Source organism: Triticum urartu, chromosome 6A (genome assembly GCF_056163025.1).
Source record: "Triticum urartu cultivar PI428250 chromosome 6A, HENAU_Tu73, whole genome shotgun sequence".
NCBI lineage: Eukaryota > Viridiplantae > Streptophyta > Magnoliopsida > Poales > Poaceae > Triticum > Triticum urartu.
Genome location: NC_141878.1, coordinates 484876918 through 484893942, shown reverse-complemented (window position 1 = coordinate 484893942; position 17025 = coordinate 484876918). Strand labels below are relative to the sequence as shown.

Here is a 17025-nt window from a genome sequence, read left to right as displayed (position 1 = left end):
TGCAGTGACAAAAGCTCCTTCCTTCCTCATCTGTGCACCCAAAGTTTAGTCCCGCATCGCCGCGCAAGGCGTACGCAGACCGTCTTAAATAGCCGCGTCGACGGATGACGGCAAGCTTCTCTGCTATTGTGTAGGTCTATCAATTCTCGTTGTGTGAATGAGATAACTTGACACTAGATTGCATTTCATCAACTGATGATTGTTCATCTAGTGTCAAGTTTATCTCGTTCATATACGTTGATACCCCTACTACAATGACAATAGATTTTATTTTGTTCATCGATTTTACCGACACATTGTGATTCATAAAAAGCAGTACTGACATGAATGTTTCCCTTGTTAAGGAGATAGAACATGACTATGAATCTTCTGTATGATAATTATAGAAGATTCATAGTGACAGTCTATATTCTTAACAAAGGATGCAATGATGTCAGAAGAGAAGACCCAGCTATTTAAACGGTCGACTAGCTTGTCACGTGGCAAGGTGGGACTAATACGGATGTGAAAATCTTAAGTATGAATAATTTTTCGGTGTGTTTTGACAGTCTATCCAGCCTAAGACGGATGGGATGATCGTCATGCATGTCCCTACATGTAATGGATGTTTTGAAAATAGGGTATGTGGTTGCAAATGGTAAAATTTAAGGCCCGCCCGGTCACTGTCTGCGGACGCGTCCGGGATGTTTAAGGACCTGCAACCTGCGGCTGTAGATACTCTTAGGGCATCCTCAACGCCGCCCCACAAACCTCCCACATGCTTCTGGATCGCGCTGTCCGGATAGCAAAAGCCATTCAACGCTGGCCTGTATCGGTCCGTGGAGCGGTTCGGACGCGATTTCTCCCATAAATCGGGGACAAACATGGGGGGCTTTACAGGAGTCCAGACTGATCCCAAGCCCGCTTCTGACCATCCTGACCCACCCAAAACCTGCCCCTCCCACACATTTTTGGTTAGCACCGCTCCAGAGTGTCAGGGCCCACATTCATGTCGGCCAGAGCGGACGCGACCGCTCACTGGCACTGGCATTGGAGCGGCGCGGACTGCTGCGCGTTCAAACGACACGACGACAACATGTCCGTTCGTCTGCCGCCCACATTGATGGCACGCGGTTGCCGGGGCGTCTCCTCCGGCGCCACCCGCCCGTCCCTCTGCCGCCCACCATTGCTATAAAAATTGATGCCCGGCCATAGCCGTTGTCATCCACCTCCGATCCCTCTCCGCACTCCCACCATGGATCCCTTCCCGCCAAAGCTATCTGACCAGAAGAAGGAGATGGCCGCCATTGCTGCCAGCTGGTTGGCTGGAGGACGATGACATCCCAATGGAGGACGCTGCCGACGATGAACCTGCGCCACCCTCCTCCTCTTCTACGCAACCCTCATCGGTGCATTGCACCATGACCATCGGCGAGGCCCGGACCCATTACATGGACATGGTGCGGGAGGAGCGAGAGGAGCAGTTCCGAGAGGCGCAGGCCGACGCCGCCTACACCTCCTCCAGGAGCATCTGCAGGCAGAGGAACAACTCGCCGCCGGCAGAGCAGTCACACTGGATGCAGACGTGGCGGCACAGGAGGCGTTGCTCGAGTCCTACCGCTTCGCCCGCGAGATCCGCCTCGCCCGCTGGTGGTACCGGCAGCGGGTGGTGGAGGTGGCGGCCGCCGAAAAGGAGTGCGATGACGAGGCAGACAAGACAGTGTTCCGCAAGACCGACAAGGAGGAGGAGGACATCGCCGAGTCTGCGCCCCACCGCGACGACCATGAAGCCGACACGTCCGCGGGCGCCGTCGGCACCGAGGAAGAGCAGTGCACGTTAGGTCACCGTTGCTCTGGTCCGAGGAAGGCCGTCGCTCCTCCCCTCCCGTCGACGTCAAGCTTGGTGGGCTCAACATTGTCGGTCGATTAGTCGCTTGACGACGACATGGAGGTGGACAACTTCACTTCCTGGGACTCCGGGAGAGGAGGTTACGGAGGCGGAGCTGGAAAGTGCCGAGGCGAAACTGGAGACGGTGAAGCTTCAATTCTCTTGGTTCATGGCTGCACAAGGGGAACGGGCGCCTGCAACCATTTAGACCTAGTTGGACGAGCTCCGCTTAGTTGATATAAATGTAATGAAATCTATCGTGTTTGATCGAATTTTGTTTGGTTAGTTTGAATTGTTGTCAAAATGCATACAACTAGCGTTGGATGTCGTCCTCACACACCCATGTTCACGGATGGGACAGGAAATTTGCGGTTGCCTTTGGAGATGCCCTTAGAGCAACTCCATTGGAGCGACCCATTTTGTCCGCCGCCGTCCATTTGGGTCGGCGTGGACACAAAAGGCGGCCCAACGCGCCGACCCAAACGGACGCGCATCCGCTTTTCGTCCGCGGGCGACCCATTCCCAGTCCATTTTTGAGCCGGATTTGCGTCTGCACGGAGACGCGACGGACGCGTGCACGCTCGCCTTCTTCTCTCCCCGGGCCCGCCAGTCGATGGCTCATTGGCCTCCCCCCCCACCCCCAGCCAACAGCAAGCCTCGCCCGCCTCCTTCGTCGTTGCCACCGCCACCATTCGAATGCTTGCACACGGAGTGCCCGGTGATCTCATTGACGAGTACGTCCGTATGAGTGAGTCTACATGCCTAGATTCCCTGTATAAGTACTACAAGGCTGTTATTGATGTGTTTGGCCCTGAGTACTTGAGAGAGTCGACAACTGAAGATACAGCCCATTTGTTGGCGATGAATGCTAGAAGGGGCTTCCCAGGGATGCTTGGCAACATAGACTACATGCACTAGGAGTGGAAGAACTGTCCTTCTGCTTGGCAAGGGTAGTATAAGGGACATGTCAGGGCTTGCACTGTCATACTAGAGACCGTGGCATCTCAAGATCTCTGGATCTGGCACTCTTTCTTTGACATGGCTGGATCACACAATGATATCAACATGCTTCAGCGCTCGCCTGTGTTTACTAGGCTTGCCGAAGGCAACATCCCACCGGTGAACTTTACTGTCAACGGCCACAACTACGACAAAGGATACTACCTGGGTGACGGTATCTATCCTCAGTGGACCACTATTGTCAAGACAATACCTAAACCCTGTCGGAGAGAAGAAAAAAAGATTTACCCAAGAGCAAGAGAGTGCTAGGAAGGATGTCGAGCGTGCCTTTGGTGTTTTGCAATCTCGATGGGGCATCGTTTGGTATCCTGCTAATACCTGGAGCACGCAGAAACTATGGGAGGTGATGACTGCTTGTTTGATCATGCACAATATGATCGTAGAAGACGAGCGCCCGGAACGTCTGTATGATCAAGGGTTTTAGTTTCAGGGTGAGAATGTTGTGCCTGAGCATGGAGTAGCGGCAACATTTGAACAGTTCACCCAATTTCATGAAGACATGCGTGATTTGGAAACTCACGTGCAGCTGTAAAATGATTTGGTTGAGCATATGTGGGCTCATGTTGGCAACCAATAGATATATCTTCTTTTATTCGTTTGCAAAACTATGTGAAACATTTTTATTTGTATCCGACTTGTAAAATTATACCATTTTATTCGGTAAAACTATGTTATTTGACAATATATTTGAATGCAAATCAATGTAATATTGGTCGGCCAGTCGGCCACGCTGGCACATATGGGTCGGCACGTTGGACGTGTTGCCGATCCAAATCTAAAAGAGGGCGGACGTCGGGTGGGCGGCCGACCCAAACGAACAAAACGCGGATGAAATCGCCGTCCGTTTGGGTCGGCCCGTTGGAGTTGCTCTTAGGCCAACTCCATCGCGCGACCCTATCCTGTCCGCCCACGTCCGTTTGTGGTAAAACGAACAAACCAGACGGCCCAGCGCGCGGGCGCAAACGGACTTTTGTCCGCTTTGTGTCCACTTTCGACCCATCCCCGGCCCAAGTTTGCGCCGGTTTTGGGGTGAAACGGACAGCGCGCGGACGGGCGGGACGCACGCTTGTCCTCGCCTGGCCCGCCTGTCGGTGGGAGAAACCAACCCCCCACGCCCCATTTGGCGCCGTTTCCCCAAACCCTCCCACGTCCCTCCCACCACCCCCTCTTTCCCCCGTCCATGGCCGACGCCCCGCCGAATTCCGGCGGCCTGGCCGTCGACCCGCCCACAAAGGTGAAGAAGAAGGCGGGCAAGGCGCCAAGGAAGCCCCGGTCGGAGTGCACGCCGGAGGAGATCGCCAAGTTGGACATGGAATCGGCGAAGAGGAGGGAATGGAGAGTGGTCGTCAAGGTCAATGCCGCCGCGGCCAAGTTTGCCGCCCAGCGCAATGCGATGGAGGCCGCGCGGCGCAAGGCCGCGGTCGACGAGAAGGAGGACCTCGTCAACAAAGCGCACGCCCTCCTCATGCTTGGCATGGGCCGTCCGGCCGGGTTCCCTGCAGCGGCCGTCGGCCCGGCGAGCATAAGCTTGTCAGCCGCCCGGCCTCCACACTGCCAGTCGTCGACATCACGGACCGCACCCATGTCGCACGGCTTTCCTCCGCCAAGGCACGACGGCCAGACCCGTTTCTCGGGGTCGCCTGACGTGGGCTTGTTCGCGCCGTCCACACCGCGCCCCGCGGCCGTCATCGACCTCAACGTCACGCCTGGGTCAAGCAGCGGTGGACGGCTGTCCGTCGAGATGCAAAAAAATCAAGCACGGGCACCATTCACGGGCACCATGCCGGCACCCCGCGTTTTGTTTGACGGAATGCCAACACCAACGCCAACGGTCGACGAACCCTTCTACAACCAGTACATGGAGGACGTGATCTTCGAGGGTGGGCATGGCCGTGACTACGACCCCGAGGAGACCCAAAGTCAGGATGGCCGCGCCCAATACGTCCCCGATGAAGAGGCCGGCGATCGTGCTGACTACGACCATGGTGACTCGTGGCATGAAGACGATGACATCTATGTCGAAGGTGATGGTGATGAAGAAGAAGGCAATGACGTTGATATTAGTGGCGAGCCATTGTTCATCGACGAGCTCACCCAAAGAGCGGAAGCACAAAAGAAGAGGAAGAACATTCACACGGGTTCATATACACAAGATGATGACAAGTTGATTTGCCAAGATTGGATGGAGATTAGCCAAGATCCGAGGACCGGTGCGCAACAAAAGGGCATAGTTTTTTTGGACGAGAGTCCACAAAACATTTCATGAAAGGAAGATGTTTGAGCCCTACCAAATTACAAGCAACCGTGGCATCGGCTCGATTCAAAAGAGGTGGTTGTTCATCCAACAAGAGTACAACAAGTATTGTGCCGCATTTGAGAGCGTTGAAGCATGGCCCGTGAGTGGTCTCGGCGTTGGGGACATGGTATGCTCTCCTCTTCCTAGCCCTTTCCTTGCTACAGCCATGAGACTTCAGCCGTGTATATGTTTGTATGTTCACTTGTTGTTGATCATGTCGTGTAGGCATTTCAATCTTTGGAGGCATTCAAGGCCCGGCACAATGACAAGCCATTCACTCTTACGCATTGTTGGACGATCATCAACAATTGCCCTAAGTTCAAGGACCAATACCGTGAACTACAAAGGAAGAGAGGACTGAATACGGCCAAATTCGCCGGAGGTGGAGATGGCGAGGCGTTGAAGAGGCCGAGGGGCAAGACCAACTCCAAGGTTGACGACATACGTGATGCCTCATCCATGGCATTGCATGACACTTTGCATGGCATGATGTCTCAAAAGGATGTGAGGGGCGAGAAGAAGCGACAAAGTAAGGACGAGCAAATGAAGCAATACCTAGACCTTCAAAGAAAGAAGCTTGAGATGGAGGAGGCGGCCAAGAGGAGGAAGATCGACATGGAGGAGGCGGCCCGGCAAAGGCAGCTCGACATGGAGGAGGCGGCCCAGCAAAGGCAGCTCGACATCGAGACCGACAACGTCAAGGCCAGGCAGAGGCAGCTCGACATCGAGGCCACCAATGCCGCCACCAAAGCGAAGGAGGTGGCCCTTGCGATCATGAGCGTGGACTTGTCGAAGATGAGCGGGAAGACGAGGGCCTGGTTCGAGGCCAGGCAGAAGGAGATGCTCGACGCCGAAGGCCTGAACTAGGTCGTCAGATCGGCCGTGGCCATTCTTTTTTGGAGGCTGGCATGGGTGCCGCCCGCCTGCTGGGCCGCTGTCAGTGTGCCGGCGAGAAAAACAATCATTTTGGAGGCTGGCTGTGTTGCCGACCGCTGGCTGTGTTGCCGACGAGGACAAATATTCATTTTGGAGGCTGGCTGTGTTGCCGGCCGCTGGCTGATGCCGACGATGGACGTGTAGGCCGTCGGCTCTGTTGCCGGCGTGATGAACTGGGCCGTTGGCCTGATGAACTAGGGCTTGGCATTTGAAAGTTGTTTCTTTTTTAAAAATAGACGCGGATAGGATAGTACAAACGGATGCGGCCGCGCGCTAGGCGTACCTCCACCACATCCCAGGATACACCCGGATACGATCTCATTGTTCTATCCAAACGTTTAGAATCCGAATAAAACGGACGTCCGCGCGATGGAGTTCACAAACCCGTGTAATTTCTGTTCTGTTCTGTACGATCCTCGAGGACCTTTCCTTCTTACCAGTTCGGTAATGTCATTTACAATTTGCACGGCTACGTCAGTAAATGTGTCAGTAATTCTATGTACTGTGTCCCTCCCATCCAACCCACCGGCAGTACTCCCGAGATCGCCTTTCTCAGCTTTGCCAGCCTACCAAGATGCCCCACCCGAGACCAAAAAGGAGAAGATGCCCCCACTCGGCCTGGCCTTTGCGGGACGAACAGCGAAGCGTGCCATCGACCTCTCCACCGGTTGGCCCGCCCCGCCCTCGTGTCCGATCGATCCGCCGATGGCAGCACCGATCATTGCTTGGATCGCCCGCCCGGCTGTTCCGCGCTCGCGCCTGTTGCCGCGTCGACACGGATGGTAGTTGTGCAGGCGGCGTCTCCTCTGGCGCACGCCTTCGTGCTCGAGCCGGCCCCCGCGGTTTTGGTGGCGAAGGTGAGGCCGAGGATGAGGAGCGCCGTGACGACGACCAGCGCGGCGGCGCCGCCGAACACGCCGTTCCTGGCGACGTAGCAGTCGCCGTCCATCCACCCCCGGCCGTAGCGCTGCCCGCTGTTCATGCTCGCCGCCGTCGCCAGCAGGATCACGGCCAGCGCGAAGCACACCCTGCACGCACGCACGCCACCGTCTCGTCAGCGATTTGGCTCGGCCAAACAGAATTCTCATGTGGTGCTTCGGCGCGTACATATTTATGTTGCCACCATGGTCGTATTACACCGTAAACTGCACGTACCATGAGAGGGCCAGGAGCGCGACGGGCGCGACGCGGCCTCCGGTGGCGACGGGCTTGCCGGGCTTGGAGCCGGAGGCGCACATGGTGGTCGCGGCCGCGGTGGTGCCGACGAGCTGCGCGACCGAGAGGAAGGCGATGGCCGCGACGCCCAATTCGAAGGCGGAGCTCTTGGGCAGGGAGCAGAGGCTGCCGTCCAGCTTCATGTCCTCGTCCTGATCGAGCAACCGACAGGCAGGCGATTCAGATCCGATCGGGGAACCGGGAGCCTCTCGCCAATTGCAATCGCAACACGAGGAGCGCGACAAAGAGAGCAGGAGCAGGAGGCTGACCTTGACCCTGCGGAACTCGGCGGCGAGGGAGCAGGAGAAGGCGGTGGCGCAGAGCAGGACGACGATGCCGCAGACGGCGGCCCGGCAGGACAGCCCTCTGCCCCCCTTCTCCATCACCACGGGACGAGCCCGAGCTCGAGCTGAAACCCGAGCTGCTCCGTACCCAATTCACGGCTACCTCGCTTTCCCTTCCGGGAATTCAGACGCAATGATCCGCGACATATATACTGGCGAATTACGCGACCAACGACCAATCAGGCACGGTTGGTGGCGGCGGGAGACGACGGAAGCAGGCAGAGGCGGAGGAGGGAGACCGGGTGCTCCGCTAAACAAACCGTTGAAAAACGCATGGATTCGTCCACCCGTATGGACCGCTGGCTAGGAAGGAATTGGCAGGAGAGGAGGCTCGGGTCCCATGCTGATGGGCGGACGAACTGACCCGGCGGCGAACGGTTTGGTCAAAACCGGATAAGGGGGTTGCTTGCTTGGGGGAGGTGAGAGCTAGGAAAGCCGAAAGCCTGCACGGAACGAATCATACGCACACGCACGCACCGTAGTGGCTTGTCCTAGTCGGCCTACGCCCACAGCCCACTTGCGGTTGTTTACATGCATGGGTGATAGCCAGTCGTGTCGTGATCACGCCACCCAAATGGCCGGGTAAAACACGAGCTACTTATTATGACCGCTGCTTGTGCGTGCGAAAGATCCAAAAGGCGAAAATCTAGAGAGAGACGCCGGGCACGGGAGGACAGGGTGCATGGTGCATTTGAGGCTGTGTTTGTATAGTCAGGCTGAGTTGAGAAGGCTATGCAATGCAGCTGCAAGTTGTTTGGTTGTCTGCAAGGCCTCTTGCTCGATTGGGCTGAACCACACTGCCTGGTGTTTGGTTGCTTGTATGTTAGTGGACAAGCCCAAGGCATAGTGTTTGGTTGTATGCAACGTCTGGTGTGTGGTAACCTTTTTGGTTAGTTGGTGGGGTTACCAGCATACTTCCGCATAACCATGTAGCACACATCATAAGCAGAGCAGAGTATAAACAGAGCATCAACTATTTAACAGCATAATTCAGATAAGCAGTACCACACTTCATAACAGTTCAACGCATAAATCATAAACAGTTCAAAGCAGACTCGATAGTACTTAGGAAGGAGGTGCCCCGGCCCTAGTCCTTGGCAGCGAAGCCTTTGTCGTGCTTCCGCACTTGTTGACGACCTCAATGCCATTGTCGTCGAAGATGATAACCTTGAGGGTGTCGGGAGTGAGGAGCTTGAAGGTCATCATGTAGCCGATCTTGATCTAATGAACGGCTGCGTGGGTGGCCCAACCCTGATCCAGGGTCACCATGCCGTTCATCAGCTTCACCGTCACCTTCCAGGAACAACCAGTGTTATCCTGAGCTTGAACTCCGTCGGCACCGCGACGAAGTGCTTGGTGAAGTCCAGGGGCATGGGATGCACTCAAGCTTCGGTGCAAGGATGACCTTGCAGAAGTGAGTTGGGCCATCCTCCTGATGGTAGTGGTCGTAGTTGTGGCGCTTGTTGCTGGGGGCTCCTCCATGCCCTCGTCGTCACCAACCTCAGGCGTCTTCGGGTCTTCCTCGGCGGTGGGCGACAGCACAACCTCGTCGGACATTGGATGAAGGGGTTGCTTGCCCTTGTTGTCAACGGCCGGGAGCACCTCCGTGCCCATGTCATTGCTCTCTTCGATCTGCACACAATTCATGCAGTCAGGCACAACACAAAGTTCATGGCTTATTGAAGAGCATGTAGTTAAAACGGCATGACTGTCACCCTTCCTCCTCTCCAACGCGCCTATATTTACTCACCCTGCCCATCACTACTTACCCACCCCCTTTCTTCTCTCACTATCAACTTTCCTCCTCTCCATCGCCATGAGCTCTAGCTCCAGCTCCAACGCCAACCCCTTCCCTTGGGGTATTGCCTGGAGGGTCTTCTTCCTCGGGTGGTCGGCTGGTGACCGCACCAAGTTCGAGAACACCATGGAGGTCTGCTCGAACTTCGGCTCCATGCCTGACATGCAGAAGGAATCTGATGCAGTGCTCATGAGGGCCACTGCACAAGAGCTGAAGACCCTGATTCCTGACCCAGCGAAGGTTGCGATGGCAGTCGACATCATTCGCTGGGCCATGAATCAGCCCGTCTCCGATGATGCAAAATAGAGGAAGAAGTGGTCCAAGTACAAGACCTACTCGGCTCCTAATGACCACCGTGCCGCAGTGTACTGGGAGACGGTTATCATGCCACAGGCGGTCATCGGTGGGGAGCCTAAGGAGGAGGAAGAACCAGTGCAGATGCCAGTGAGGGCGCCGGAGCCAGGCGATCGTACGTGGCAGATCGACCTCGACTCCTCCGACAGTGGCGACGACCCGCGGCCCCGCACGGCGATGGACAAGAAGATGAAGGCCAGCCACTCGACCCGCCGCTCCGCACACCGGTGACTGATACATCCATTTTGCATCGTGCTTTTATATCGATATTTATTGCATTATGGGTTTTTATTGCACATTATGTCACAATAATTGTGCCTTTTCTCTCTTATTTTACAAGGTTTACATGAAGAGGGAGAATGCCGGCAGCTGGAATTCTGGGCTGGAAAAGGAGAAAATATTAGAGACCTATTCTGCACAACTCCAAAAGTCTTGAAACTCCACAAAAGTCAGTTTTGGAATATATTAAAAATATTGGGCGAAGAAAGCACCAGAGGGGGGCCAGCCACCATCCACGAGGGTGGAGGGCGCGCCCCCTGTCTCGTGGGCCACCTGGTAGGCCTCCGATGCCCATCTTCTGGTATAAGGTGTCTTTTGCCCTGAAAAAATCGGAAGGAAGCTTTCGGGACAAAGTGCCGCCGTCTCGAGGTGGAAACTTGGCGAAATCAATCTAGGGCTCCGGCGGAGCTGTTCTGCCGGGGAAACATCCCTCTGGGAGGGGAAAATTGTCACCATCGTCATCACGATCGATCCTCTCATCGGGAGGGGGTCAATCTCTATCAACATCTTCACCAGCACCATCTCCTCTCAAACCCTAGTTCATCTCTTGTATCCGATCTTTCTCTCAAAACCTCAGATTGGTACCTATAGGTTGCTAGTAGTGTTGATTACTCCTTGTATTTGATGCTAGTTGGTTTATTCGGTGGAAGATTATATGTTCAGATCCTTTATGCATATTAATACCCCTCTGATTATGAACATGAATATGATTTGTGAGTAGTTATGTTTGTTCCTGAGGACATGGGACAAGTCTTGCTATAAGTAGTCATGTGAATTTGGTATTCGTTCGATATTTTGATGAGATGTATGTTGTCTTTCCTCTAGTGGTGTTATGTGAACATCGACTACATGACACTTCACCATTGTTTGGGCCTAGGGGAAGGCATTGGGAAGTAATAAGTAGATGATGGGTTGCTAGAGTGACAGAAGCTTAAACCCTAGTTTATGCGTTGCTTTGTAAGGGGCTAATTTGGATCCATATGTTTCATGCTATGGTTAGGTTTACCTTAATTCTTCTTTCGTATTTGCGGGTGCTTGCGAGGGGGGTTAATCATAAGTGGGATGCTGTAAGTGCACCTAGTGCCACCCCTAGTTGGTTTTGGAGTATTGACGACAAACCTGGTTGAGGGACTAATGTGTTTGTGAGAATTGCAGGATAACACAGGTAGAAGTCCCTCATTGATTCGGTTTTCCTACCAGAGATGACCCCTAAAAATGTATGAAGACATTGAAGTCAAAGGTGGTATGTGAAGACATTCACATTGAAGACTATGACAAGAGAAGACATCACATGAAGACTATGGAGCGCGAAGACTTAGTTCTTTCGTCGTTCTTTTTCTTGTTTGTTGAGTCATAGGAACCACCGTACTGTTAAGTGGGGTCCAAGTGAACCAGTCAGAATGACTGAAGTGATGCTTAACCAAAATCCTATGTCTTCGAGTGAAGACTATGAGAGCAAATCTTGTCCAGAGTTGAATAAGTCAGCTTTGCTTGTAGCCCAAGTAAAGTTGCCGTGTGTGTTTGAAATCTGACCGTTGGAACACGTGTCAGTTCCTTAGTGACCTAGGGTCATTTCGGACAAATCAGGTTGGGTTGCCTAGTGGCTATAAATAGCCCACCCCCTACAACCATAAACGGTTGGCTGCTCAGAGTTAGTACACAGCTTTTGTCATTTGAGAGCAACCCACCTTGAAGCCTTTGAGAGAGAATTCCTTGCGAGGATAAAGCCCTAAACACCTAGAGCCAAAGAGTGTTAGGCATCACTTAAGTCTTCCTGTCTGTGTGATCTGAAGACTTATTACACTTGAGGACTGTGAATCCTCTAGCCGGTTAGGCGTCGCGTTCTGAGCATCCAAGAGTCATTGTGGATCGCTGGTGAACGAAGTCTGTGAAGGTTTGGAAGTCTACCTTGAAGACTTACCAGAGTGATTGGGCGAGGACTGGGTGTCCTTAGCTCAAGGGGAATAAGGTGAAGACGAGGTCTTCTGAGTTGAATCTCAGCCTCCCTAACCAGACGTACAGTTGTCACAGTAATTGGAACTGGTCCAACAAATCATTGTCTTCAATGAGTCACTGGTTTCATCCTTTCCTTCCCTTTACTTACTGTTGGTCCTTGTGAAGTCATTGTATGATTGCTTTATCTTTTGTCTTCACTGAGTGACTGCTTGTTCTGATTGACTTCACAATATCGTCCTACCTGATCTTTACTGCCTAACTGCTATTAGTCATTGTGCTTTCACTCCATGGAATACTTGACTATGGTTTGCCTAGTGTAGTCTACCTTCCGCTGCATGGTAATAGGTTTATTTCTATCGTTTGTCTTCGAAACTTCCATGTTTTGAAGACTTTCATAAAGATCGCCTATTCACCCCCCTCTAGTTGATCACTAGTACTTTCAATTGGTATCAGAGCAAGGTACTCCCTTGTTCTGTGTGATTCGGTTTAACCACCTGGAGTTTTAGCTATGTCGACTGCAGGGATAATTAAAGTCTCCGCTGTGTGCCCCGTATTTTATGGAACTGAATATCCCTACTGGAAGAATAAGATGCGCATGCATCTTGAAGCCATTGATGTCGACCTATGGTATGTCGTCAAGAATGGCGTTCCCAAGGCTGGTGAAGGTGTCACCGTTGCTGATGTCAAGAAGTTCGTTCAACTGGAATCCACTGTCAAGAACATCATCTGTGGTCATCTGACCAAAGGACAGTATGGCCGCGTGAGTGCTTTGGAAACATCTAAGCTAGTCTGGGACTGGCTCTCCAAGGTCAACGAAGGCATCTCAACCCAGAGAGATCAGAGAATCAGTGTCCTTCGCAACCTCTTCAACCGCTTCAAGAGAAATGACAATGAGAATGTCCAGCTCACGTTTGATTGACTCACTGACATCACAAATGAGCTTCAAGCCCTCGGCGCTACTGAGATCACCAAGCATGAAGTCGTCAAGACACTCCTGAGATCACTTGACAGCTCGTTTGACACCCTAGCCTTGATGATTCAAGAACGTCCTGACTTCAAGACACTCGAGCTGTCTGACATACTTGAGAGGCTCAACACACATGAGTTTCAGCTTTCTGAGAAAAGAGATATCTACAGTCCCAACTATGGGCGAACTCGTGCCTTGAAGGCAAAAGCTGTCTCCTCATCTGCAGAAGAATCTGACAGCAGTTCTGATAATCCTGAAGACATTGGAAAGGAGCTTACTATGCTTGTGAAGAAGTTCCAAAAATTCACCAAGAAGAAAGGCTTCAGAAAGTCCTCAAGATCAAGCTCAAGTAATAATGAAGCTTCTGCTCATGACTACAAGAAGAGAACATGCCACAAGTGCAAGAAACCTGGCCACTACATCTCTGAGTGTCTGAAGTGGGACAATGAGAACAAGAAGAAAAAGAAGAGCAAGGAGTACGATTCTGACGACAAGAAGAAGAAGAAATACTCAAAGTCTTCTTCCATGTCTTCCTCAAAGTCTTCATCACACAAGAAGAGCTCATCTGGCAAGGCTCGTGCGTTTGTTGGCAAGGAAATGGATTCAGAGGAGGAGTCCGCTTCTGAGGAGGCGGAGGTGGAGTCTGAGGAGGAGTCCGATTCTGGTGTGGCCAGTCTGGCTACAGCCTAAGTTGCCAAGTCCATCTTCAACACTGAAGATAATGTCACCAACGCCGATGCTAATGACAAGGACGACTCCACTCCCACCTACTGCTTCATGGCACGCGGTGCCAAGGTAAACTCACGCGCCACTCACTATCAAACATCAAGTGAAGATGACTCTGATTGTGGTTCCAAACCCAGCTACAAAACACTTGCTAAAATTGCAACTGGACAACAGAAAGCTATGGAACATATTCAAAAACTATTAGACAAAAGCGATGACCTGTTGGACGCTGAAATGACTCGATCTCAGTCCTTAATTGAAGACATAAAAAATCTTCATGTTAAGTATGAGGAACTTGAAAGTCGTCATGAAACGCTCTCAACATCTCATGAAAAGCTTTCCTATGATTATCTTCAAAGGAAGCAAGACCTTGAAAAATTGAGAGCGGCTCATGAAGATCTTCAAAAGGAAACCGAGTCACTTCGCGCCAAACAGATCAGTTTCGCTCAGGAAGGTTTTGAACCACCATGTCTTAAATGCATTGAGCGTGATAACGCTACTTCTGTTGTTGAATGTTCTACTGCTGCTACTGTTGCAATATCTTCAACTGTTGATGTGATAACTAACCCCTCTGCTGAGGATGCCACTGCTTTTGCTGATGAGAATGCTAGGTTGAAGACATTGCTTGAAATAGGGATGTTCAAAAGTCTCAAAGGGCATCAGACACTATGTGATGTCCTCAAAAGGCAGATCCTGAACCGAAACCCTAGGAAAGAGGGTGTTGGGTTCGAAAGGAAAATGAATGCTGATGGCTCTTACTGGAAACCTGAGCAGTACCCCAAAACCACATGGGTTGCTGCAAAGGGACCTTTAGTGGATCCATCCACCCTATCTGGCTTCACTTGTGCTAATCCCATTGCCATTGATGAATCCTTTGATGCAAACTATAAACTGTTTAAGAATCAGAATGGTAAAGTGTTTGCCAGGCATATTGGTACTAACTGCAGGAATGGGCCGCCTATGAAGAAGGTCTTGGTGCCGAAAAGGTGTTTGGAGAATCTTCCTGTGAATGTCGTCATGACACCACAAGTAAAGAAGACAAACCCCAGACCACAGGCTTCATACGGCCCAAAGGCTTCATATAGACAGAGGACTCACCTGAGTCGCACTAATGCAAATGTTTTGCAGGGAAGCCATACTCAGGCCTATGAATATGAGCGCGGTTCATCAAACCGCCATGTTCATAAGACCAAGAACTATTCTGCTTATTCTTATGAGTACTATTGTCCACCATCAAGACTTTTTGCTAGGGCTCCAAAGCCAAAGTTCTCAGATGCTGCACTTAGACTCATTGCTTCGAAGCCACCCTTGAAGATGTGGGTGGCTAAGAAAGCTTAACTCTCTTTTGCAGGGAAAGGTCTCCAGCCGAAAACCAAAATCATCTGAAGCTATTGCCGGGGACCTTAAACATCTTGTAGGGCGCAAGATCAAATGCCCAAATGGTCTTATTATGTACTTTGTTCCTGAGTCACTTGCTACTTGCCCTATCAGTCCTAATCTCGATCTAAGCTTTCATAATCCACTGGCTCGTCAAATGTTTTTGCTTCACAATTCTCTTCGTGAAGCCTATCCCCCTAACTGCACTGTAGGGGACGACACCAGCTGCTTCAGAATGGATTATTGATAGTGGGTGTACTAATCACATGGCTGGCAAGCGAAGTCTTCTTATGGACTCAACCTTACGTCCATCTGACAAAAGTCACATCACATTTGCTGACACTGGTAAAAGTAAGGTATTGGGTCTAGGTAGAGTTGCAATCTCAAAGGATAAACACATGGATAAAGTCATGCTTGTTGAATCCCTTGGTTTCAACTTAATGTCTGTCTTAATGCTTTGCGATTTAAACATGATTGTGATGTTTGGAAAATATCGTTGCCTTGTTCTAATGGAATCTGACAAGTCTCTAGTGTTTGAAGGGTATAGGAAAGATGATTTGTACGTGGTAGATTTCTCAGCAGGACCACAGCTTGCCGTATGTCTTCTAGCAAAAGCCTCAGAATGCTGGCTCTGGCATCAGAGGCTAGGGCATGCTGGCATGAGGAACTTGCACACTCTTGCAAGAAAGAAGCATGTCATAGGCATCGAGGGCGTCAAGTTCAAGAAGGATCACTTATGCGGTGCCTGTGAAGCAGGAAAGATGACGAGGGCCAAGCATCCCTCGAAGATAATCATGACAACGACTCAACCCTTCGAACTGCTCCACATGGACCTTTTTGGTCCCACTCATTACTCAACTCTTACTACTAATGCTTATCTCTATGTCTTTGTCATTGTTGATGATTATTCAAGATATACTTGGGTGCATATAATCCTCTACAAGACTGAAGTGCAGGATGTCTTCAGACGCTTCGCCAATCGAGCCATGAACAACTATGGCGTCAAGATAAAGCACATCAGAAGTGACAATGGCACTGAATTCAAGAACACCGGGCTAGATACATATCTTGATACTTTGGGCATCACACATGAATTCTCAGCTCCGTACACGCCACAGCAGAATGGCGTCGTCGAACGCAAGAACAGAACACTTATTGAGATGGCTCGAATGATGCTTGATGAATACAAGACTCCAAGAAAATTCTGGCCTGAAGCCATTGATACTGCATGCCATATCATCAACCGTGTTTATCTTCACAAGCTTCTAAACAAGACTTCCTATGAGCTCCTTACTGTCAAGAAGCCAAATGTCAGTTACTTCAGAGTATTTGGTGCCAGGTGCTGGATCAGGGATCCACATCACACTTCAAAATTTGCACCAAAAGCACATGAAGGTTTTATGCTTGGATATGAAAAGGATTCGCACTCCTACAGAGTCTTCAACCTCTTTCACTATAAAGTGGTTGAAACTGTGGATGTGCGGTTCGATGAGACTAACGGCTCGCAAAGAGAGCACCTGCCAAATGTGATAGATGAAGTTCCATCCAGTGAATCAATCAAACTTATGGGAACTAGAGAAATCATACCATCTGAAGCTCAGCCTGAAGAGGAACTTATCATCTCCGCACCTGATCAACCTGAAGACAACCCTTCTAATGATGAAAATGATCAGCAAGAGCAAAATCTTCGTCCTGTACATCCTCGTGTTGCAAATGAAGTATAGATTGGGAGAATAATTGATAGCATCAATGCACCAGGTCCACTCACTCGTTCAAGGGCAACACAGCTAGCAAATTTCTGTGGGCACTTCACATTTGTCTCAATATCTGAACCCAAGAAAGTTGATGAAGCCTTCATGGAACCTGAATGGATTCAAGCTATGCAAGAAG

At 51.2% G+C, this 17025-nt stretch overlaps 1 protein-coding gene across 1 annotated transcript; it reads right to left on the bottom strand.

Annotated features, from left to right (window-relative positions):
• Positions 1-6491: 6491 nt before the first annotated feature.
• On the bottom strand, positions 6492-8137 carry LOC125514273 (chitin synthase, putative (DUF1218)). The gene is made up of 3 exons (XM_048679580.2): positions 7604-8137; positions 7275-7486; positions 6492-7147 (listed from the first exon to the last, which is right to left on the bottom strand). Exons 1-3 carry the CDS (start codon positions 7715-7717, stop codon positions 6838-6840), a joined length of 636 nt encoding a protein of 211 aa, XP_048535537.1. The 5' UTR covers positions 7718-8137; the 3' UTR covers positions 6492-6837.
• Between the last annotated feature and the right edge of the window lie 8888 nt (positions 8138-17025).

What these genes read in the sequence shown, in the direction of transcription:
- LOC125514273 (XM_048679580.2), bottom strand. Translation starts at nt 7,717, where the DNA reads ATGGAGAAGGGGGGCAGAGGGCTGTCCTGCCGGGCCGCCGTCTGCGGC. An exon ending in CCGAGTTCCGCAGGGTCAAG is followed by an intron (nt 7,487 to 7,603) that starts GTCAGCCTCCTG and finishes TTGCTCGATCAG; the next exon opens with GACGAGGACATGAAGCTGGA. An exon ending in GCGCTCCTGGCCCTCTCATG is followed by an intron (nt 7,148 to 7,274) that starts GTACGTGCAGTT and finishes GCGTGCGTGCAG; the next exon opens with GGTGTGCTTCGCGCTGGCCG.